General features: G+C 39.6%; 1 protein-coding gene across 4 annotated transcripts; it reads right to left on the reverse strand.

Moving 5' to 3' along the window:
- Nucleotides 1-619: 619 nt before the first annotated feature.
- deptor (DEP domain containing MTOR-interacting protein) lies at nucleotides 620-24,401 on the reverse strand. 4 transcript variants are annotated; one of them, XM_068323872.1, is made up of 10 exons: nucleotides 24,182-24,401; nucleotides 23,781-23,870; nucleotides 20,844-21,022; nucleotides 20,305-20,428; nucleotides 14,826-15,034; nucleotides 11,185-11,367; nucleotides 9,730-9,867; nucleotides 7,410-7,480; nucleotides 6,926-7,030; nucleotides 620-3,738 (listed from the first exon to the last, which is right to left on the reverse strand). In XM_068323872.1, exons 2-10 carry the CDS (start codon nucleotides 23,864-23,866, stop codon nucleotides 3,610-3,612), a joined length of 1,224 nt encoding a protein of 407 aa, XP_068179973.1. In that variant the 5' UTR covers nucleotides 23,867-23,870; nucleotides 24,182-24,401; the 3' UTR covers nucleotides 620-3,609. The 4 variants fall into 4 exon arrangements, with proteins under 4 accessions (XP_068179973.1, XP_068179972.1, XP_068179974.1 ...); XM_068323871.1 differs by having other exon boundaries at nucleotides 24,110-24,401; XM_068323873.1 differs by having other exon boundaries at nucleotides 14,826-15,004; nucleotides 23,781-23,873; nucleotides 24,110-24,401.
- Nucleotides 24,402-24,975: the final 574 nt, after the last annotated feature.

Below are 24,975 nucleotides of genomic sequence, written 5' to 3' on the forward strand. Positions count from 1 at the left end.
TGCACTCTAGCACCTGCTGCTGGAAGCTTTTAGTAGTGCACCAGAAATAGAAGGCGCGTAACCCTAACCCAGTGCTGCTCAATTATTTTCTGTTGCGCCCCCCCTAGCAAGAAGAAAACAAGTTAAATATAGTTCAGTTTATGACAAAAAATAATATTACTTTGCTAACATTATTTTTTAGTCTATACAAGAATAGTTTTAAATGCATCAATTTGCCTGAAATCAAAAAACCTTGTTTTAAACTTTAAACATCTTTGACCAACTTGTTGCAACATTTGAAACTAAAAAATAAAATTAAATAAAACCAGTAAATAATAACAAATTCCACTTGGCGTGAATTGTTTTCTTCTTTGTTCTTGCTGGGGGGAGGGGCAACAGAAAATAATTGAGAAGCACTGGGGTAATGTTTCAGTCCATTATTTGCTCGTAATCATCTTTTCAGGTTTGTTTGAATTTTTTTAAGAATATTGCCCCTGATGAGGCAAGACAATACAGTATCTAAAAAACAAAGAAAAATGCAAATGAATTAATGAGATAAAATCTTTTTTTTAACTCTGGTAACATGTCACACATGGACACACCATTGGTGTGAGTTAGGGATGAAACCACAACATGAAAGGATGATCAAGTTGTTTATTAAGCACAAATGTTAAAGTCAGGAAGAGCTTCATCTGCTGCATCAAAAACTTACTGTTACTGTGAGCTTATAACATCGTCAAAAACAACCTTCATTCTCTGATGGCGAAGAAAATAATCACCTGATGAAAACAATTTGGCAATGACAAGAACATGATTCAAGAATCCCTTCAGTTCAACAAGTGACCCAATCATTTCAGAATAAACATGACAAAATTATCAGTAGCACAGTGCAGGAGATGACAGGTAAAAAACATCATCAGATCACTGCTTTTGAAACTGCTGTTGTTTCATTCCAACGTGAGTGACGGTAAATACTGATTGTCTGTACAGCTGATGCATGATCACCTGGTACAATGTGCACTTTTGATTCTACAGTCATAGAAAACAGACCTGGGAAAAGAACAAAAGCTTAAAATAATCATAACTGTGAGTAGCAGCAAAATCAATTGTTAAGGTAAATGGTTTTAGGCTTATTGAACAGTCAACCCCCCCCCTCCCCATCAGCTAAACACAAACAAATCCTTCAAACTTAAGAGTTTGTCCTCTCCAGTCTCATCCATACTCCTCAGCAACAAATACCCTTTGCGTTTCTCCCAATCTGCCTCCAGCCAAACATGTCCCAACTCCTTTATAACAATCATAAACCCTGAGGTTCTAAACTGTTCCTGAAACAGTTAAATGAACAGACAGTGGGTTGAAAAGTGCAGAAAGTCAAGTTTTTATGTGGTCTGCATGGGTTTTACATAAAAACCCATGCAGACCAGATATCAAATGTGATATCTCCTCTCTAGATGAATTACTACTAATGATTGCAAATTAGGGTTACAAATGTTACCTCTGGAACCTCTGTGTGGAAAACGAAACAGACTTCCAATCTGTACCTGCAGTCCTTAAACATGACGAGCATTAACAGGATATCCATGAACAGAAATGAACAGCATATTGTGTGATGTCAACTAAACCCACATTTCTGAGATCAGCAACTGAGGCAAAATGTCACAAATATTTAACTCAGTCCACCAAAAAAAAATGTTAGGTCTGAGACGCCCTTAAATATCCAAGAATAATTTCAAGAAAGTCTAGTTTGTTTCTGCTCCTGGAAACTGAACCCTGGTGCAGCGAGAGGAAACAAAACTTTCAAAGGTTTTAATGTTCTTTGTCTGAAATGGTGTGTCAGAACAAACAGTTCTACAAGGCATTAGACTGCAGAAGAACTTTGGATTAGAAGATAAAGCTACATAAGGACAGATTTACATGAATCTATATCACTGCTTACAACATCAAGAACACAGATAAACTAATGAGACCCACTGGATAACTCACTTCAGACACTTGGAGGCAATTTACTATTATGTATATATATATATTTATATATTATACTGTTGGGCTATGAAGATTTCCTTACTATACAATCACCATGAATAGAAGATTCAGTTTATTGCAGTTCCACTGAAGGTAATAATTTCACTTCAGCGCTTAAGTCCACATCAAATGAAGAGGCAGTGTTATTCGAAGCACAAAAACAGTTACGTGTTTAATCACGTGTCACACAGTAAGAACCGACACCGAATGAGCGATATGATCATTCATTGGTACTGTACAGTATATGATCATCATGTATAAATCTTTAATCTCTAATCTCACATCTGTGTGTCTAGCATTAATGGGAGTCTGGAAAAACTGGTAATTCTGCATTTAATGCACAAATATGTTTATTTAAACCTTCTTCATTGGTGTTATTTAAGAAACTAAATTATTTTTTGTAACCAAATAATTATTTATGAACTTTTTGTCCACTGGAGGTTATTCAAATAATCTAGTGTTCTCACAGCAGTGAAAAAATTGTATTTAAAAGTTAAATTGACATAACACTTTTGTTTCAAGGAATAAACACAACACTTTTAAAAAAAACATTCTAGAGCTGGGAATATCACTATAATAAGTGTAACAGATTCATTACAAATAATGTCTTCTCATTTTAGAATTTTCTGCAATATCTACCTATCTAAAGAAAAAGAAATATTAGCAAAATAGATACTAAGGAAATTTTTAAAAATCTTCCAGATTTTATAAGTGCTGTCGATTTAAGTTTTCATAAAAACTAAGCTAGATAAGGTGAACACCTTTGTCTAAAGCAAGACTCCTTAGGGTTTTTGTGCATGAAGTCATGAACTCTAAACCTTTTGTGCCTGTTAATGTGAAATAATTTGTCATAGCAGTTATGTTACATAATACATGTATATCTCGTTGCTAGTAGTTACACTAATCTACATGCTCATCGATTAAATTTTTCACAATTAAAGCTACAAATTATTCTATATCTTATGTAGTATTTCTATTTAAAAACTCTGTGACACCCTGAACCCAAACAAGTTTCTCCAACTGTATAAATGCCATCTTATGTGCCTTTTCATCTTTCCCAGCAGGGGGCGGTGTTGAGCCACTGAGGCGCTTCAGTCCATGGTTGGAAACTCACTGGGGGGAGGTCACTGAAAATGACATGAAATTGTCCTCCATATCATTAGTTTAAAATTTTATTTGCTTGTAACCCGGTGTTGATAGCAAACTCTCATTCTCTGACATCCTTAAAAACACTCAACTTCATAAACAGATTTATGCCACACTTCCAGTTCAAAACCTTAAGATTTAAAACAAAACATTACTCCACACATGAAAACTGAGGCCTCTTCATGGAGACGGGAGTCTTTGTGAATACGCTGAAGCCGTTGGATATCCATCTGTAGAAGAGGTGGTTCTTGCATTTTTCTTGGTTCAAGTGTGCCCCTTAAAATAAAAGTTTTAAAAACACACTATCTTTGTCATCATTCCTGTCCAAAGAGTGTGAGTCGAGTTTCAAGTTGTCCACAATGCTGTGTTACTGTGGGTTTGAGGTCAAAAACTAAAGCTTCTAGCTCACATATTATTACGCTGTTACTGTTCTGTAAGCAAGCGACTCTCTCATTGCTCTCCTCAACCTTTTATCTCTTCCATCACCTCCATTACGATTGTCCTGGGTCCAGTTAAGATCAGGTTGCTGACGGCCCGGTAGTCCTGAGAGAGGACGTTCCGCCCGTTCACAGACACCACAAACTGGCACACCTGCAGAATGAAAGGACAGGTGAGGCGTTTGGCACTTAGTTTAGGGGTAGTTTCAACATTTAGAACAACGAAATAAATCAAACCAAGTTAAACATGATTAAAAATCCATGGAGGAAGCAATATTAGGGACTTCCATGTAATATTCCCCTCAGAATCTGTCTTTACAGGAGAAAACAACCCACGCTTGTGAGACTGAAGGCACTGCTTCACTTTGGACCTATGTAGGACAGCAGCGTATAGAAACTTATTTATTCAGTGCAGGGGGAATTCAGGGGGAAGAGCTGTTTGTGAGTTTGCAATGAACCCAGAAGATGTTGAGCTTAGGTTTGCACAAATGGGGAAACTGGCTGCCTGAACTATCGTAAACTTATTTTACACCATGCCAAATGTGGGGTCAGGTAGTGTGGATGGCAATCAGGGACGTAGCAGCTCAATTTGCCCCATAGCTCCAAACAGTTAATCCAGCCATGCTATGTCAAAGGAACCAGTAAAGATTTTAGGGATCAATATTTGACATTCATCTTCAAACACTGGAGCAAATCGCACAAGAAAAGTAATTACAGCAAATCCCAACCTCTGACAGCAGAGATAACAGGGTTAGCACTGCCAGTGTTACCTGGTTCACCAGGAACAACACGTCAGCCACGCCCGAATCCCAGCTCCTTTATCGCTATTGCATCACTGCTCCAACTCAGCAGGTCCTTTAGTGATAAGGGCTTCTTGTGTGAGCTGCTCTGTGGCGGCAGCGCTGCTGGGTTTTGGGGGTTTTTTTCAAGCTATTAAAAAGGATCCCATTCACATCCACCAACTCCCTGCCTACGCACCAACTCTCAGCGGTTTTCCAAATGCGTAAAGCAAAAAAACAACAGCACAAAAACACTAACACGTCAGAAAAAACAAATTCAATCTTCTAGCTATTTATATTGTCTATAAATGTGGATGCTGGCCCGAAGCAGAAGCCCATCTGACAAATAGGTTCCTTTCTCTGGTTATGTTCATGTTTCCAGTCTTTCTGAACATTAAACAGGCAGAGAGAAGGGGGAATTAATACGAACAGTGATAGACGGCAAGTGAGGGGGAAAAAAGTGACCGCTTATAAAATCTAAACCTCTTACTTAACGTTTATTACACTATTTCCAAAATTTTTTGCGTCATCCACTTTTCGGATACACTCGTCCTTTTAACTTCTCTCTCTCTGCTGCAAGTTTCCTTTCAGCTTCTTTAATTCCCTTCCAACACCTCCCCCTCCTTCCTCTCCCACAGCTTCTCTCCTTTCAGCCTGGTGTTGAAACTCTTCGCTGGGGCCCAGTTGCACCCCTCGCTTATTTCACAGAGGGTTAAAATCACTACCACACAGAAAAGATGGTGAGAGAAGTAGTAGCGTGAGAATATGTTGAGAACAAATGCTAGGATAGTCTTCTTTCATGAGTCAGTGACAGAAGCATGTCTGAAATGAGAACTGATGAATGCATACATACTAGTAGGTCTTGAACATCTTGACCTTCAAGTTAAGGTGTTGGAAGCAGAAAAAAAACGTGCAAATGTAAAGATCTTGAGAGACTTTCACAAATCCCCCAATGTGCCAGACGACTGGCAGGTTCGGTCCTAAAATGTGTCACATGACCACTATGGTTCCTAATGGCAGTGGGCGGTTCAGCAGGATGACGGCCTGCGACACTGCAAAATATTTCAAAAATGGTTTGAGCTCAAGGTGTAAACTTGGCCTCCAAATTCCCCGCATCTCATTCCACTGAAGCATCAGTGGGAGGTGCTGGACATCCAAGTTTGCTTGTGGAGGCTACACATCTTAACTTGGAGATCTCATTTTTCATTCCAGGTAGCACAGCAGAGTTTCAGGTCTGGTGTAGTCACTGACTCAACAGGTTATAGAGTCATTTCAGGAGCGAATGAGGACCTAATGTTACGGCTAATGCACACATCCTGCACACCCTACACTGACGCCTCATTGGTGCATTAGAGGTGACTCTAAATGATGTGTGTTTGGATCCATTATGGCCCAGACAACACTGGTGCATTTTTTTTTTTCAAGCTTAAAAAGGTCATGATGAGAAATATAAATACTCACAAATGATTTTTCCTACCTTGCCTGAGATCGATGGGTATAACCATCTTTTTCAAATAGAGGATATGAACTTCAATGATGAAAAGCACGCATGTATCTGTGCAAGTCAAACAATCAGCTCATAACACACACATACACAAAGATGCAAGCATGGATGGATGCCTTTATAACCAACTGGGACTTATGTTTTCATGGTGATAAAATATGACCGACAATAACCAAAGCAGAAGTGATGTTTCCTCTTTTATGACTAATAAGTTCAGGCCTCTTTTCTCACCCTTTCGTGTCTTCTGACATGACCCCTACTTAACATCCTGCCGTTCACTCTTACGTGAATTATGCTGCCGTTAGCAGGAAAAACCAGCAGCAGCTTTGAAGAGACCCAGATTTTGTATTTTTCTTTACTCTAACAGTCCACCAGACATTAGCAAAAGGCAGTAAATGATTCAAGTGTGAACCAACAGGTTCTCATGTGCTTGATAACTTCCTCCCCAAGGTTGTTGTAAATATCTTTGCTTCTTCTGCTTGTCGTTCCTACTGCTTCCCCCCGGCCTTCCTCTTTACATTCTGTGGTTTAAGCTGCTATAATCAGCATTCCCAGGATTCTTTGCTGCCACTCTGCTTACATACCTTCATGCCAGCTGTGGCAACACAGTCACTGTTACCGTGTTTTCCTTTTCCACGACCGTGCTTTCACAGCTACTCTCTGCTCCTGTCCTGACACATCCTGCTCACGCGGACAGAACTTAAAGGAAGTGTCTAAACACTTCTTCCATTCCTGTTTTAGTCTGTATTTTCAAATATAATAGTACGAATTAGAGTTTGCAAGTACTGACAGCTATTTCTTTCAACAGCATCTCAAGTTTTGAATTAAATCTCTCAGAATTTAACAACAAGGGCTCCCTTCTGTGGTCATATTCGATTATAGGTCCCTAATGATAATGTCAAAAGACAAAAACATAAGTCCCCATCAGATAACCAGAAGCAAAAGCTGTTACGGATGTCATTTCTGCTCCAGATGATGAAATCAATGCTCCTCTTTTTTAACCTTTTCCATCCCAGGAAACAGGTGGGGGATCTCTGTGACTCTCTGCTGCCCCTCACCTTCATGCCGGCAGCAGCTGCAGGTCCACCAGGGTCCACCGCCTGGATGTGACACGGATTATTGCCTCGCACCACAAAGCCCCAGCCCACAGCATCACCTACAATCTGAGGAGCAGCAAGAACACAGGCTGACACCAAAGGACACCTCTCGCTATTTTTAGCTGCAACCAGCAGCTGGCTGCAGCTATTCAGCTGACCTTAAGCTAGTTTCTATCTATACACATGACATTTATCGACTACTTCAAATTGGAGTGTTTTTTGGAACATGTGGTGATTGTGCTTTTCTTACGTGCAAAAACTAGTGAAACTAATGACTTTGTGTACAGACTGAGAATGTGTGATTGAGTACACATGACAACATCCTTGCTGAAATGGTCTTTGTTAGAGTGCAGAGCACGTGTGTGTGTGTGTGTGTGTGTGTGTGTGTGTGTGTGTGTGTGTGTGTGTGTGTGTGTGTGTGTGTGTGTGTGTGTGTGTGTCCTACAGTGAATGTCTTCTTCAGAAAAGATCCTCCTGGTGTCTGCAGCTCCGCTGGACTCACTTGTCTTTTCAGAACTGTGGAGTTAAACACACAAAAATGTGACTTGCTACTGTGAAAAACAACTATAGATATGGTTACAGCATTAACACACATACATAATACTGGTGTATGTATGTGAGGCCAGAAAGCTATAATTTCAGTCATATGTTAAGAGCATCTGGAGGCTCGCTACTTCCTGAAACTGTATAGCTCCCATTCCCCTCCTCCAACTTCCCCTATTCATTACTCACTTCTGCAGGACTTCACAGGGATTTAAGTTTGCCTTGAAATATTATTTGAACTTCGCTCTCCATTTGCCTCAATGATGAAGAATTCTACAAGACTGAAAGCTGGGAAGATGCAGATTACTTAACAGCAACCAGAAGCCACGAGCATGAAGGATTTATTTACACAACTGATTCCACACAAAAAGATGAACTAAACCAATCAGAAGATAACATATCGTACAAATCAGCTTCCTCTACCAGGCTTCATGCTGAATGTCAACTGATGGGATTCTGTACTCTTTGTCTGCAGACAAAATGTATTGTTGTGGTTCAGTTGGAGGACTTTCTGATGTCTTTGTGGATTTACATGAGTGACTTTCATACTTGTTACAATCTGGCCATCTTTAAAGCGTTCTGGAGGCTTATGACTGTAGTGCAGCTGTAAAACAGCAGCATGTAAGGATCAGACCCACGGATCTCACCTTTTTCACACACAGAAACCTCGATTTTCTGGGTGATTGTGGGCATTAATAGGTCCAACAAGAAATAAGATTTATAACCCAAATGTACTTACTGCTTTACCCCAGCACTAGTTCTCGTTTTCATGAAAACAACATTAAGAAAATATATGCAAACATATACCAAACAAACCTTAAAGGTTTAAGCAGTTGAATTGTATTTGCCCCTTTTGCACAAATGAGAGCCCATCCTCCTAGTCTGGTGTTGTGTGTCTACATTCGTTCATTCTAAACTGATTCACAGGAGGAAGCTGAATCATTCAGACATTTTATCCTCTTATCCAGACATTTCCATAATCCCTTTGCGGAAGTCCCGATCTGATCAAACCTAGACTACAGGATAACATCTTTTAGATAGCTCATCAACTGTAATCTGTCCTGCGTACTTCATATCAGAGGCTTCAATTTCAACTGCCTGTCTTAAAGCCACCCAGACATTACACAAGACATGGAGTTAGTTTCAGTCACCGGGCAACGTCTGGACCATCTTCAAACATTTGATATTTTTGGACCACTTAACTCTGTATTAACCAAGGTTAATACAAGGCTGTGCGTGTGTGTGTGTGTGTGTGTGTGTGTGTGTGTGTGTGTGTGTGCCTTCCTTTTCCGGTTCATTGTGTGCTATGCTGAAGGACACTGAGGCTACAAAGAGACTCTGTCTAGGACTCTGCTGGGATCAAAAACATCAACGGAAGGAGAAACAAACACAAAGACACAACTCAAGGAAACAGCTCCTTCAAACAACACTCCACTACAAGTTTAAATAGTCCATCCACAAATGTATGCATGATCATCAACTAGTAAAAAATGACACATTTGTGCATTTAACCACTCCAACATATTTGTTCACTAAAATAAAATGTTGCCAACTTTACAGTTTGTGACATAATCCACCTCCTGCCGATCATTCAGTCACAGTCATTTTATGATGAAGGACTAAGGATTAAATTTGTAAGAAGAAGATACTCAAGAGACCTTGACCCCTGTAATTCCTTGATCCCGGACCCCTAACTCCCAGCATTCCGAATAATGTCAACACATAATGGAGTTTCCATCCAAGTGGATCAATTTTACCACTGGAAATAACTTTGGATTTTTCATTAAAGCAATTTAAAATACTCTGCATCTGCATCATGTCAGATGTGCTGAGAGCAGTGGCATGTCTCTAGTCCTGGCACTGTAACCCAACATGTACCACCCCTTTCTATAGTTTATTTTCCCTGATTCAGATCATGATCTGTGTCTGTATCTAACTGTGCATAGTGGTGAAGGATCATTAACAATGCTTGTTTATTTCCATAAGCCTATAATTCAATTTCATGATACCAAGAAAAAAAGAATCCTAATGTTGAATTAAAGAATGTAAAATATGATCCATCATTAGATGGATAACAGATGACCTGCATGGACTAAATAACCCATCATCTATCACAGATGGATAATGGAGAACACAAATAAAACTTTCAACTTTAATCTTTCTTAAGAGCCGCCCTTTGTGTGTGTGTGTGTGTGTGTGTGTGTGTGTTCACATCGTTTTACCAGATTTGGGGTTGCAAAGGACGGGGGGGCTACTGCTGAGTGTAGGACTGCTGCTGTAATAACCGCTGCTGCCACAGCTGCTGCTCATGCTGCTCCGCCGAGCGCCGATCGCTACTTTTATCTCTTTAGTGGGACTCACTGAGACGGAGAGAGACAAAAAGATGTATTATTCAACCAAAGAAAGATGGGGGGGGGGGCTGGCATGGAAAAGGGAATGTCAGCATACAAGCTAGAATGGTTGACATTTTAACGATATGGCCTTTTGACAACATGAAAATCTGTCACACCAGCAGAATTAAAGTTCATCCTGAACTGAACCACCTCGATTCATTAATGAGCAGAAACGTATGAAGAGTTGGTGAAAACTTTTAGATGTGTTCATTAATCTGCCCTGTTTCACATTACTTTCACTTTCCCTGACATGGTTTGCTAACTACCTTCACACTACTATTGTTTGTTGTGCATGTTTCTCACTTCTTGAATGGGTGGACAGTTTCAGACAAAATCTTTACTACTGTAGTAATAATATTAAAAATACATTTTAGAATCAGCCTCAGATTCTTTCTTCATTTGGGTACTCATTAGCTTCTTTTAAAGGTGGCAGCAACTCCTTTACTGCAGATTTTAATGTTCATCACTACACGACCAAATATAGTCTATTTTATGTATCAAATATATAATATCTCACTCCTACAGTGGTGTGAAAACAGAGGTGGTTTTTTTTCTTTTGTGTTGGTTCTTCAAACAAAAGTCAGCATTAATACAAAAGAAATCAGTGAACACAGGATATTAACCTGTAATCTTCATAGCTGGTTCCTACTAATACCTGCATCTCTTACTGTTGAGGAACTTCCCACATAAAAGTGGGTACAGAATTGTTTTAATGTCACCACTTTGAAGGCTTGTTGAGATTGAACTACTCTTTTCAGTTTCAATTTCATTGCGAAAACAAGCTGATAAGATTTTTTTTTTATTTCAAAAAAATACCTAGCCCCCCTTAAATTTTATCAAGGGATTTACACAACTCACAGAAGTGATCAATCTGTATTAAAATCAACAGAGAACTGTGGATCAGGGGGAAAAACGTCATCTACGCTTATACTGAACAATTTGTTTTGGTATAAGAACCTGATTTTCAATCATAATTTAAATAACATTATTATTCCACCAGTTTTGTGTTATCCATCCAGTAGTTTATGCAAATTCCCAAAAGTAGCCAAGATGGTTACTATCTTACCCTTTCTATCAGACCCCACCAAAAAATTTAATCCCTTCTTTCCTCTGGGATACCCAACCCTCATCTCAGAAGAAGAGCTTAATGTGACTATCATTCTCTCTTGGGAACTAAACCAAATGAGGTGTTTAAATGGTAAAACAAATTTTATTGTATATGACAAATAGTGATACATAAAACTAAACAGGAGCATTGTCTGAAGTGTGTGATTCAGTTTCTACCTGAGAGGAAGCTTGTGTTGCCTCCATCTGAATTCTGTTTGCGGAGACAGAAGGGACTGTCATGACTCTCAGGAATGCTGCAGTTGCGCTCGTGTAGAAGTTCAATCAGCCGTCGCCGTCGACGGAAGTTCATTCTGAACTGGTAGAGGAGAGGACCGTCCACAAAGTGATGCTTATTGGTTACTACGGACAAAGAAAAACAGAAAAAGGCAATTAATACACAAACAAAACATTAAAAAGTAAAAAAATCCCAAAGAAAACTAAGATTATCAACAGTAAATTTATTAATACAAATTCGTTATTGTAACGACTAAAAAACAGATAATCATCAGTTCCACTGATCAGATGGTTGAAAACCACAGACTCATGTTTCTCAGCTGAACAACACTAAACACATTTTCCACCAAACTGACGTCAGCTGTGTTCAACACAAACACCTCAGAGACAGTCGACCTCAGCTCTGTCAGCTGAACCTGCTGAGTTTTATTTAATTTGATAAGCTTGGAATTGAAACAAAGCCGCACACAGCTGTCGTTTCGACATCAGTGCTGTTGTTGCTGTAATTTTACAGTTTTGTAAAACTTCTTTATTTTAACTTAGCGATATGTGACATGTATCAGTCTCTTTTTCCTCATGTGATTCCTCCCTTAGTTGTTGTGAAACAACTGTTGTTTCCTGCAGCATTAGTAATCCACGTGGATTCGTGCAGTCATTCGTAAGGTCATTTAAAATCGTTAATCACAAAAAATCCGTAAGTAAGCCCAGAAAGGACCCAGCTACCTACGTACATAAGAAACCTGCTTCAAAACTCAAATTCTATTCTCGTAAACAAGTCATGAAGTAAAACAGCATTCTTCCTTAGACTACTTTTTGTCCATGAGCTGTATCAGTGCTGTTTTGTAATGTCTATGAAAACCCAACAGGTCTGATTAAATTTAAACCAGACTCCCTGAAAAAAAATAATGATCAATACGGGTCACCAATAAGCTGTAAGTATTTAAAACAATCAAAACAGACGGCCTGACGTCTTAACAAAACAGCAGTAAACTTGTGTATTCCAAGCATGAAGCCATTCATCTCAACACAAAACACACACTGGGCTTGTGGTCCATTCACACGGCATTTTGTGGGTTTCAAGCTCTTGCGTAAACCTAACAGTCCTTTTATGTTTGATGACCAATACATACTGTATATAAATATATATATAAAAGGCAGAGAACAGAGCAGCCCTTTGAGGAACATTTAACTCGCTTCACCACAGGAAGAAACTCATATCGTCAAACCAAGTGGTTATTTTGCTTAGTTTAAACTGATTTATGGAGTGAAGAATTATAACGCCTTCTCTGGGATGATTACAGTCTGCTGTGGGCAAACTCTTTGGCTCTTGATGCAGCAACTAAACAGTGTCTAATTAACATGTAATTTCTATTCAGAATTTATGTACTAAAACATTTACTTTTAGATCTGCTTTAAAGCTTCTTTATCACAGATCCATAATCTAAAAAAAAGAAGTAATGGCTTCCCTCTGTAAATAATGGCATCCAGTTGATCCGCTCTGCCTCTCCTTCTGAGCTTCATTTCTATAAATGAGTGTGTATGATACCAGAGGAGAGCACAGCAGGAAATCCTGTTGGCTCACTGCCACACTCATAATGTGTTTTTAATGGGAATTGTGGAGTTGTTAATATAGTCTCTATAAAATCTAAATTATTTCAAACACTCAGTCCAGTGCTAAGTCCACATATCATCTGTGTCAAGTTATTTCCACTGGGGGATGACACGTAACAACTGTGAGGTCATCAGGACGTAGATCTACAACATGACGGGTGTTCTATGATGTATTGTTCCTTAGGATCATATACAACCTGTAATCCACATAAAAATAGTTCCACGTGTCAATCCCTGGCTGTACTGATGCCGTGATTATACATTTCAAGTGCCTCTACTTCACAGAATGCAACCAAGGTCTACAAATAGAACTTAGATATGTGTGTTGCAGCTGCCAATCACGTCATGAAAACAAATCAGGCCTGAATCCAAGTAACTGACTGACGTAAAAATTGACGATGTGGACATTCGAACATTTGAAAAGCAACACCACACACTGTAATACAAAGATACATGTAAACTACAAACTTGTCAGCATTAGTAGCACGTTTCTTAAAACTTTCTCCAAATACCTGAAAAAAATTCCTTAACTCTGAAATATCAAACATTTATGAAATGTATCATAAGGATGGCTCCAATTAACAAGAACAGATCAGGAGGTGTAAGAATAAGTCTGTAAACACGTCCTTCTACCAGATAATCTGGGCTGAACATTGAGAGCTCCCACAGTTCTGAGTGGGTTTTCTCCTCTGATTGTTGGTACAGTGAGTCAGAGTGACTTCAGTTTGTAACACCAGTCTAATTTAGAAGAATATTTATAGGATTAGTTTAATCTCACAGTCATGTCTACATGTCAAAGAGTTTATTTATGCAGTTAAATATATGATCAGCGTCAAAAATATTCAAGTGATGCATAGAATATCTTAAAACTAGTAGTATAGAAGAGAGGTGGGCAAACTTTGTGACTGGTGGGTCAAACAGAGTTCTAAAATTTGACATGACGGCCAGCTGACGAGCAGATGGATGGAGTGTTTGTTTGTACTAATCCAAATGACATGGAAAAAGCATTGTATTAAAGGTTTTGGCCTTAACAGGCAGTAAAGCATATTTGTGCAAGAGTTATTGTAAAAAATTATTATAAAGTACTGTACATTCATTTCGTAAAATTATCTATGCATATCTTTTAAACAAGTTTGGCAGGCTGCGATACAAAGTCTAACGGGCTGTACATTTCCCGCGGGCCGTAGTTTGCCCATGCCTCAAAATTAAAATTCTTATGTTTTAGAATGCATTTGTGACAACCAAATGTTTCAAAAATGAAAACACTCTATTCTGTAACGTGGCAAGAGTCAACACCTGGGTGCAGTATTTTCACGGTGTGATTTCTACTGAAGTGAAAAGATTGTAGGTTTTCAAAAAATAACTGCAAAATAATGAAACTCTCTTCACTAACAAATATAGCCTGAGACCAGTAAGGTGAACGCTAACAGACAGAATGAAGAGCAGTGTAACATTATCCCAGTCAGATAGTATGTGGGTCAGACCAAGAAGTCAAGTAGCCCAAAATGGACTGTTGGGTTTTAGGAGAGGAGGGCAAAGAGTATGATAGTGAGCTTATACCGTTTCCATTTTTAAGTTTCCAGTTTCCAATTTGAGACTTCATTAACCTATTTGTTTTATAGTGTCAGATTTTTTAACAGGAGTGTTCAGTTCTAGATTTACACAGACACAAAATTAACTTAAACAATTGCTGTTTTAAACAGACAGACAGGTTTGTTTAATGTAGTTATGTCTGTTATCTTTTAATCTACAACAACTCTCAGATTACCGCTCAGACCTACGAGGGCAAAGGCAACAGGGACATAGATGGAAAGGTCAGCAAGTTAAGCCCTGCAAAAAGGTCACATCAGGTAGAGGCTGAGATCAAAATCTTTATACAATAACCAAAAATCCAGAAATTAGTTGACACTATGAAAAAAAATGTCTGTAGAATATATCAGAGCACAAAATGAAGAGCTGTCCATCCTCCTCACCGTGCTGGATGATGCCGTGCTCCAGAAGCCTTCGTCCCAGTTGTTCCGTCTCCTCCCTGGTTGCCATCTCCCCTTCCTGCAGCAGCCAGTCAATGAACTCAGAGGCCACCAGTGTCCGTTCGAACGTCCCGCCCTCCTCCTCCCGGGTCTGCAACAGGTTGTTTTCTGTGTTCATCAACCTGGACAGAAAGAAAAATACCCTAGTGTTTCTTTAAGGGTATCGACCATTAAGGTAAGTAATTAAGGTAATGGTTATTTGATGGAAATGTATAGATAATATTATTCAAATGCAATAGAATCTAAAACTGGTCATCTGAACCCTGGAGTCATCTAGAATGATCTACAGAATGTGTTCACTGTTCGGTAAAACTGAAGTCATTGTGAAAAGTCTACTTTCTTTAAATAGGAAATAACAGAAATCTTTCTCATTACTGTTCTGCCCACTTTTTCACTCCACAACAAGTCAAATGCACAAACGCTGCTCTGTAACTGTCTCCAGACCAACACCCCAATCTCGTAAGCAAAGGCATTTAGCCTGAATTCAAGCCAAAAAGGTAATTCTGAAATTCCCAAAACAGCATTAGAGAGCAGATTGGCAGGATGGCAAAAACAGCAGCTTCTCAAAACGACTTTACAGAAGGTTTGACTTTGAGGTTCATTTTCCCAACAGCAGAAAAATTACTGAATAACACACTCCATCCATCAAAGTATGACAAAAAGCAGAGCGTGTCCATCTGAATGACACCAGAGGACAGACACCCAAAGAAAAGTACATACATGCACAGAACACAATCTTGACTCCCCGAATGTGGCCCCATTATAAACATTCACACCAGTCACTCATACCTGTCACTCTGTCTCATGAGCATTCAAACAATGCTAACCGACCAGCGAGTGCTGGTGAGCAACAATAAGCTTTCTGTGGTGCATCTATACAGGTCAAAACATGTGCCAGCAATGAACTGCACCATCAGTGACTTCACACGACTGTCTTTGCTCATAAATCATATTCTTACATTGTTTCCTTGACTTTTATCAATTAACTGACATGTTAAAACCAGACAGATGGACATCATCGGATCATCTTTTTAATCTGTATTGGTTTATTGGAAAACTCGAAAATAAAAAGGCCGTTAAAAGGCAAACCTGTGTGTCTTCTGCATGGAGAAAGTTTGGTTGTAATGAAAGAATATAATCTAGGAAAACACCATCAAACATCTCAGAAACACACAAAGTCAAGAACGTAGACAAAAGCGTGGACAGGAGACATTAAAGCAAGGTCTTGCATCCTGGCAGGCTCTGTTCACAGAAGCCAAATCACAAAGCTAGGCTCCTGTCAGGGTTGGTTTTATTGTAGCAGAAGAGGTCGCGAAATCAGCCCGGTCATTTACAGAAGGAGAATTTATCGAAACCTGTATGCTTAAAGTTTTTGCCGCAGTGTACCCAGACAAGAGGCAAATATTTTCCAAGGCGAGTCTGAGCAGAAACACCGTTGCTGAATGTGTCGACCAGCTTTCCACCAATCTAAAAGAACAGCTTGTGGGAAAGGGAAAGGATTTCATTGCATATTCTCTTTCTGTGGATGAGAGCATGAACACATGGGACATGTTTTAATAAGCATCATTGTATTGATCTTCTCATCCAACTCACAGGAACAAATGATATGCCTATTTAAAATAAATTCTTTTACAGGGGATGAATAAAGTTGAATAAAATTGAGATTACAAAAATTAACTTTAAATGTTGTTTTAAGAACCAGTCAAACACTCACCTCTTGAAGCCAAATGAGGACACAAATGTGCAAAATCTAGATGGAACTAATCAGATTCAACTTCATTTCTGCTAACATCCTCTCTGTGGGCTTCACACTACATAAACATATTATACAACTATATACAGATTCAGCGCCACACAACCACACGTCAAGATCGTGGTTATTGTACTCATTATGTTTCAACCTTGGCTTGGGTAACAACTACACCTGCTGCTTAAATGCACAAAAGAAAATGGTCTGAGGTCCTGTGGGGCTCCAGTCCCTCACAAAGTCAACACACTTCAGAAAAAACTTGACACGGCTCAGATTGCCTTGGGGCTTCAGCAGGACAAGTGCTGTGGCCCACTTTTGCAACATAAAAGTAATGTTGAAAGAACTCTACATGGCGTTCCGCAAGACTTGACTGTGTAAACAGCGTAATTTAATCCATGTAAACATACTGAGTCAACACAACCTGGTATATTAGCTCAAAGGGATTGACCCAAAGTACCAAATCAAAAGCAAAGCTCAGTGCTAAGAATAAAAGCATGAGTATAATATGAACAAGCGCTGTATATCATGCAGAGCAGGGGACTGTATGCAGTGTGTAAATGGACCAAGATAATTTAAGGCAGGGTCAAACACACAGCCTTGACCTGAATGTTCACTTGCTGACTAAACAGCTACACTAACTCGTCTGAAGTGGCAATAGGAGCATCAAGGCCTTTTCTCTGTTCTCAGATTTTATATGAGCTCTAATCACACTGTAGGTCACAACAAATCAACTGGATAGAAAATCACATTTAGTATTTATGTTGTTTAATAATTTGATCCTGTTTGACATCACCTAAGGTGTCATTTTAGAATGTGTGTTATGTCCAAGAGAAAGGCATTTTATGAGGTCACAGCAACCTGGGCCTTTTCCTTTCAACTACAAGGATTATTGAGAATCATTTACAGAGGTTAAAAAAGTTGTGCTCATGCTGCTGCTTTCTATGATAGGTGAAATTCTTCACAATCAGACTGGTGACCAGACCAATCTTCGATTCTAGAGTACAGCATTATATTTAAAATATTTTCAATGAATTAAATCTACCAAATGCTACATTGAAATGACCTTTAAATATGGCATTTCTTTTATTGTCTTACTTCATGACAATGAGCTGGATTTTGGCCACTAAGAACATTCTATTACACAATTGGTGTACAGTGTTGACATGGCATATCTCTCATGCTAAATGCATTTTATTTCCTTGATCTCAGTTGCACTGACCTTTAGTAACAACAGAATGATAACATCATTTACGGCACTCATTGGATTTTAAGTACAGATTACCATTGCTTTAAGATAAGATAACCTAGTTTAAATAGAAAATTTAGGTGGCTTAATAGTATGACTTTATCTTTTACTTAACCCTGTGTGTTGGAGTTGCTATTTTCATAACCAAAGACTTTCCACAAGTGATCAGTGAAACATGTCAAAAACTCAAGCACAGAACAGCTGAAGTCTTCAGGCAGCCATTGTTTTAGTAACAAATGACAGACATCTTTTTTTGTTTATATGTGTGAAACACATGATAACCTGATGAAAGTTTGTGTTTGTGTCTTAATTTGGCAACAACTGAGTGGTTGTGTGTGACAGATGTCTGGAATGTAAAAAATGGTCACAATCCCTGGACCTGGTCATGTAGATTTTTGTATATTGACGCATTTTTTAATAATAAAAAGACAAAAGGAACCATGTTTTCAAATCTCTCACACACAAAAAGAGAGACGTACCACTATATCTGAACTTTTATCAAGGATGAAGCACAAATATAGACTTTTGCCATTTTTCAAATAGCAAAACTGAATGCAGGGCACATGACATAACATACTTAATGGTCATGGATAATTTATGAGGAATGGTTCTACGTGTATTAAGATCCATGCTTAAGCTAAAGTGTGTATTTAATGTCCAGACAAGGACAGAAGTGAAAACCAGTCACTCCATTACTGCTCACCGGAGCCACATCAGACTCCTTAACCCATGCTATGCTGCTCAACACTAAATCTTGCCATGTATCATTGTACTCTCTCCATTATCCAATTATCCAAACATGAACTAGCCAAACAATTTTTATTTTTTTTTAAAAAAAGCTCTGGAAAAAAAAGAGCAATGAGATGTATAACTATGCTAGTAGTTTGGGGAGGTTACACTGAAGTACTGGATTAAATGTATCTGCATGCTAATTTACTCAAAATGATAATGTTGACTAGGAAGGTTTAAGAGTTTTAGTGTGTCTTCTTGGTGTGTCTGACGCACATGGTTATTAATAAAGTTGAATCCCACTTTTTAAATTCAAGTTATTCCAATTCGACAGGTGTTTGCATTTTGCCAAAGCCGGCTGGTTGATTTGGATTGTAATTACCCATAAGTTATCAAGAAATCAAAAGAAACACCACCATCTTCTAATGAATTTTTGCAAACCTCGTCAATAAAATCGTGTAGATTTGTGAAAACAAACACGAACAATGCCTTCAACGGTGACGGGACAGAGAGACGGCTTTTATGTGTGCTGCAAATGCAACCATGAAGATATTCCAGTTTGTAAGCGAGCAACTACAAGAGCAGTATTGGTTTGTGTGCCTGTATGTGTGTGTGCATGTGTGTGTGTGTACTGTGTTCATCTTATGAGGCATTATGGTGATTACATAAACACATAGCTTTGAGAGCTGAGACAACAGATGTCTCCCCTTGGACCATTTGTTCTATTTCTTCATTCTTATGCAACTGCTCTCTCTCTCTGTTTGTATGTGTGTGTGTATGTGTGTGTGTGTGTGTTTTATGTAAAGAATTTATTAGTGAAAGATGTTGTGCGTGTACACTGTAGTGACACCACTGGTGGACATCTCGGGAGGGTGGGGGTTACGGAGGGGAGTGGGGGGGGGTGTCATTCCAGAAATAATTGGATACAAAGCTGGTGACAAACAAAAACAGACCAATTACTGGTGTCTTCTAGCTTCCTCCAAGACCCACCAGTCCCTGGAAACAGTCAGTTTCATTAAGTTGCTGATGAAAATAGTGGAATCCAATCTATCATTGTGATTTTAGTGTTCGGTCAGCAGTCAGTGTCAAGAGGGAGAGGGTGGGAGCTGTTCTGGGATCAGTCTGATGGAGTTCATTACAGCAGGAGCTCCGTGTTGAACTCCATGCTCTCTCTGTTTGACCTCCAGTCTTGTGCTGGACATGGAACCCATCTCAGATGACAGCTGAAAAGCTGCACAATTATTTGTGTGATTAAAAACAAACCGTTTTGGTGTAACAAATTCACTGCGGTCAAAGAGAACCTCAGGGAGTCAACACAGACATTCATCAGCCATCAAATCAGGTTTCATTCAAAAACACATAATCAATACACTATGAAGAGACTGGATATGAAGTTTCAGCAGCACCAGACACCCAAACAGTATCGAAAAAATGGGCACGTGTACATTTATAGGGAGGTCACACAGATGAGGCCAAATATCCTCAAACAGAAGTCCACTTGCTTCAGATTCATCCATTAAGGGAGCAGTTATTAAAATCAAGCATGTGTTTGAATGTAATGTTTGGCATTGAACCAAGCAGGTGAGAAATACATCAACTGTTATCAAACGTCTCGTGTGTGTGTGTGTGTGTGTGTGTGTGTGTGTGTGTGTGTGTTCATGTGAATGTGATGCTGTTGCAGTTGTGAGAGTTCATACTTTTCATAGAGTCTTTGACCCCTCATGAACACTTTTGCTTCACTGTCCAGTGGGAAGGTGCCATCGTCTTTCCTAAAGCGGTAAAACAGCTTCATGTCTCTGAATTCCCGGTGTTCGTCACACACTGAAAGACACATGCATAGAGGTTTCAGTTTAAAAGACTCGTCACCTGCAGGAACTCTTAGGACAGAAGACATAAAGTGACCAACAACAAGAACGAGCCAGAATAGAAAGGCTCTGATTGGCTCTTATTGCAAATCTACTTTACAGCTTAATGTTTTTCATCCACCTGTCAGCTGCACAGTTCCTTTTAGGGTGTTTGGTTGTGATTAATGATGGAAGAGAAAAGGTGAAACAATCAAAAATAATCAATAACGGAATCATGGAAACTTTGTGTGAAGCAGTGACTCGAATCAGAGCTGCAATAAATAATTTGTTTGCAGCCGAGTTAATATTGAATTTGCTGCGTCTAAACTTCTGCTGAAGACAGAGGCACAGACTGTTCCCAGAGAATCACTCGAGGACACAAACAGACCAACCGTGGTGAATGATGCTCTGGTCTAAAAGTTTCTGCATGATCTTGATGGCCGTTTCTCGGTCTGTGGCCTCCTTGTGTTCGATCAGCCAATCAATGAGCTCCTTGGCCACGAAACAGTTTGGGTAAGTTCTCAGGTGGTGTCGTCGATCTTTGATCACCTTCCCTTCATGAAGCCGTAGCCTGGAGGATAGAGAACAAGCCAGAAAGAAAAATCAACACGATTCCTTAAACTGCCAGACTTCTAGTTTATCATCAACTAAAAAAAGACTGACTAGTGTTTTACCTTGAAAAAAAGTTGGCAGTCCTGTCAAACCTCATTCTAGTAATCCATGTCAACTCAAAACAAAAAAAAGATTAACTCAAATTTAAATTAAAAAAGTTTCGGGTATATTTGAAGACTTAACTGAAGAACAAACAGAACATTTACACAAAGATCAAATGCAGAATGAATGCTATGAAAACACTGTCTTTAGGGATTCATAATGAGAATTGCATGATGACCCTGTCACATTTCTACAAATGATCATGGACGCATGTTTTACGGTGAACTCTTCCTGAACCAGAGGATTGTGGAACAGCTGCCAAAGTCTTCGTTTCCTGAAGATGGCTATTTTTGCTACAAACCAAGTCTTGTGCAGCTGGCTAGCATCACTCCAGATTAGCAATGACAACCCCAATATAAATCTTATATAAACCCTGCATGTACCAAGACTGAAGGCACTTCGCAGACATCACTTCCATCTGGGCCTAGCATCACCCCCCCCCCATCTGCCAATACATTGTCTCAAATGGAGCCGGAAACAAAATCATTCATCTTGCCAGTTCTTTAATGGGGGTGCTTTGCTGTTGGTTCCTCTCCGCAGAATCATTTCTTAGTTGCAAACACCGACAAGCTTAAGTGATTCTAAATGTCTTTGAATCCCAGTATGACAATCAGGATGGCGAGCCCAAGTTGAAAACGCTCACCCACTAAAATGATCCAACATGTCAGATTTTATTATAACTGCTGCTCACATACAAGCAGCTCACATGATGGGACACAAAACAACAGCCAATCAACAGAAACTATGTCAGTCTTGTTCTATGAGCTCAGCTCATGACAGATTGATCAAACAAAGGTGTGTTTGAGTACACTTCTTACTTTTATAACGTTAGTGTTTCATATCAGTTGTAATTATAATTTCACACAATAAAACTGACTCAATACCCTCATTTCCTAGGATGTCTCCTGTTCAATCAAAGGACAAATGACAAAGTCATGACAAAATACTGAAGAAGGATGTCAATCATTAAACCTCAGTGTACATATCTGTGGGAAAGGATAATAGAATATTGTCTAGAGCCATTCAAGCAGCAATAATTGTGTATGCAGGAGGGCTTTGAGCTAAATGCTAACACGCTTATAATGAAAATCAAACATGCTGATAAGACTGTATATTTACCATGTTCACTAGGTGACCTCCATCAAGGAGGCCATGTTTTTGCCTGCATTGATTTGTCTGTCTGGAATGTTTGTGAGAATTAAAAACGTTGGGTGAAATTTTGTTTTTCTTGAATATCAGTAAACTAATGATACCAATGTGAAGTTTTCATGGTCAGAGAGTCACATGGGGATCAAATTATCATGACTATTCATGACAGTCCAATCATGACAGTCCAATGACACAAAGAAGCTGAGCTGCTTTGGTGAAGGTTTGCAACATGTAGTTTAATATTAGAAACAGCTGATAGGAATGTCATCGTCTTAATTTTTTGTTTAGAAATTAAAATGTGATGATTATGCCAGATGAAATCTACGGGAAGGGCGAGAGCGTTTATCACAACTTCCAGAGCGCCTTAAAAGTCAACCAGGTTCCATCCATGAATGTCTGCACAAATGTCAGACGTCCTCAGTATCTGTTGAAATGTTTTAGCCTGGACCAAAGTGTGGGACCTGCCCTGTAGAACCATGGTGCTCCATAAAGCCATGCAGTTAGTGAGGCTGTCACACCATTCCCCTGAGAACAGCAGCGTCTCAGAGGCAGAGCGCTGTGGGACCAACCCTCAGTTCACTGACATCAGCAGCACTGCCAGCTGGCGCTATCAGTGTACAGCTGGGACAGCCAGGGACAGTGACACACACACACACACACTCTATACACACACACACACACACACACCACACAACACACTCTATACAACAGAACTGAAGAGTCCAGGGTGAGACATACTCTACTAATCTCTTGAGAGGTGATGACTGTTTTTTTTTTCTTTTACTCTTTAGGACCATGTAACAACAGTACGATACATAACTCACACAACAAATGCATGTTTTCTCCCACCCAGCTGGAAAGCAGAGTTCAGTGGCATATTTTCCTGGTAGTTCTGTGGCGGCTAACATTCCAGGCATTGATGCCATGCTTTACCTGCTGAGCCTCTATTCATTGCTGGGAGCGTGAGACACAGAACGCCAACGGGGTTATGGGGCCTTTCTTTTCATGTACAGTAGGTCAAAGAGTACAGACAGAACAGCACTGCCATGGTGAGGTGCAGTTGTCTGACTGAATGAATGGGCAGAGCAGAATAATAAAACAAGGCTGTCAAAGCGATCATTCAGCTCGAAGGGTACAGCATTACCAGAGCAACCAATTATTCAAGGAAAACAAAGGAAGACAAGGTTGTGCAACATCTGTGTGCACATGTAGGTTTGTGCATGTGTGGATGTCTTTGTTTGGTTGTGCTTGATGCTGCAGCAGAACAACCGCCTGTAGGACCAATGAGGGACGGTTGCTTGAATGATGATTATCCTGCTGCTATAATTAACATCTTGTGATGTGCAATATCATCATTCCCTCACAGTCTAAAAAAAAACACACAAAAAACCCGTGCTCATCTGACCATCAAAACCAAGTGAACCGCAGATGCTCGGGCTGAGCAGAGATTCCTGACACCAGCTTACCTCAGCTGTTCTCCGGTGACGAGCACCTCTGCCAGCCGCTCCAGCTCTGCAGCCTTCTTCTGCATGGTGTTGCCGATCCCATCCATCGCTCTGCTGACACAAGGAGGCACAGACTCGGGGTTTGCCCAACAACCACACACAAACACATCATTTTTGCACTGGAAACACGCACATAGTTTTGTAATTTATTTGTGTAAAAAAAATTTTAAAAAAGGATGTGGCAGCAAAAGATGCATCGAGCTTCCTAGTCAAAATCAAGGCATGCAAACATCCATGCGGTGATGATTTCAAGGAATTACCATTATGCTGATACACCGGATTTTGCTTACCCTTCAAGCACCATTATCAGGCAGAGGAAGAGTGTGTGGATAATCCCTTTGAGAGTGGTGATTATTCCATACCAGTCAATCAGGAGTGAAGCTCAGCGCGTCTTCAGCAGTGGTCCACTTAATCACGAAGCTCTCCCGTTATCACCTCACACACATCCGCGTGGAAATGCATAACGTACCATAATCCGGTTAATCGTCCTTTATTAATCTGGTGCCGCCTGTCATGAGCGAAGCTTTGTGCGTGGGATCGTTTTCTCACTGACGCGCCGATCGTGGCATGTGCACGTTTCTATCCACGGTGCATCCAGTGTACTTGTACAAATACCCCCGCATTGGGAGGACTCTGGTTACGTCATTGGGGGAGTTGCCCTAAGGGGTGGAGCTAAAAGCCGTGTGTGTGCGCTCGATTTAAAAACCTCGTAGTCCAGGCAAGGGTCATAAATATGGAGACGTTTGATGAATAGTGATAAAGCAAAATAATGGAAGTTCGTTTTAACATGTTTCTACTTCAAATGCGCTTCTATCACGTGAAACTCAGATCATAAATTAAAATATCCAAATAACAAGACAGTGACTACTTCCAAAAATGAATAAAATTAGTAGTGTTTTTTTTTTTTGTAAAATACTACTTCATTCAGTGTAAAATACTTCATTCATTCATTATAACTTTTAATGTTTTGTCAAAAATGCTGACACACTAAACAGGTCCATTATGAATGGCTTTAGATCCTCTACATCCTTAATATTTAATCAACCACTCAGTCACATGAGAATTGCTTCCTACTCTATCCTTCTCTTTGAAGACGTACAAATAAAATGGAAATATAATGATCACTATAAGAACATGCAGCAAAACACTATACAGT

This window comes from Antennarius striatus, chromosome 9, assembly GCF_040054535.1.
Source record: "Antennarius striatus isolate MH-2024 chromosome 9, ASM4005453v1, whole genome shotgun sequence".
Taxonomy (NCBI): domain Eukaryota; kingdom Metazoa; phylum Chordata; class Actinopteri; order Lophiiformes; family Antennariidae; genus Antennarius; species Antennarius striatus.

What these genes read in the sequence shown, in the direction of transcription:
- deptor (XM_068323870.1), bottom strand. An exon ending in GGTCAAAGACTCTATGAAAA is followed by an intron (nt 15,035 to 20,304) that starts GTATGAACTCTC and finishes ATACCCTTAAAG; the next exon opens with AAACACTAGGGTATTTTTCT. An exon ending in TTCTGAAGAAGACATTCACT is followed by an intron (nt 7,031 to 7,409) that starts GTAGGACACACA and finishes GCTGCTCCTCAG; the next exon opens with ATTGTAGGTGATGCTGTGGG.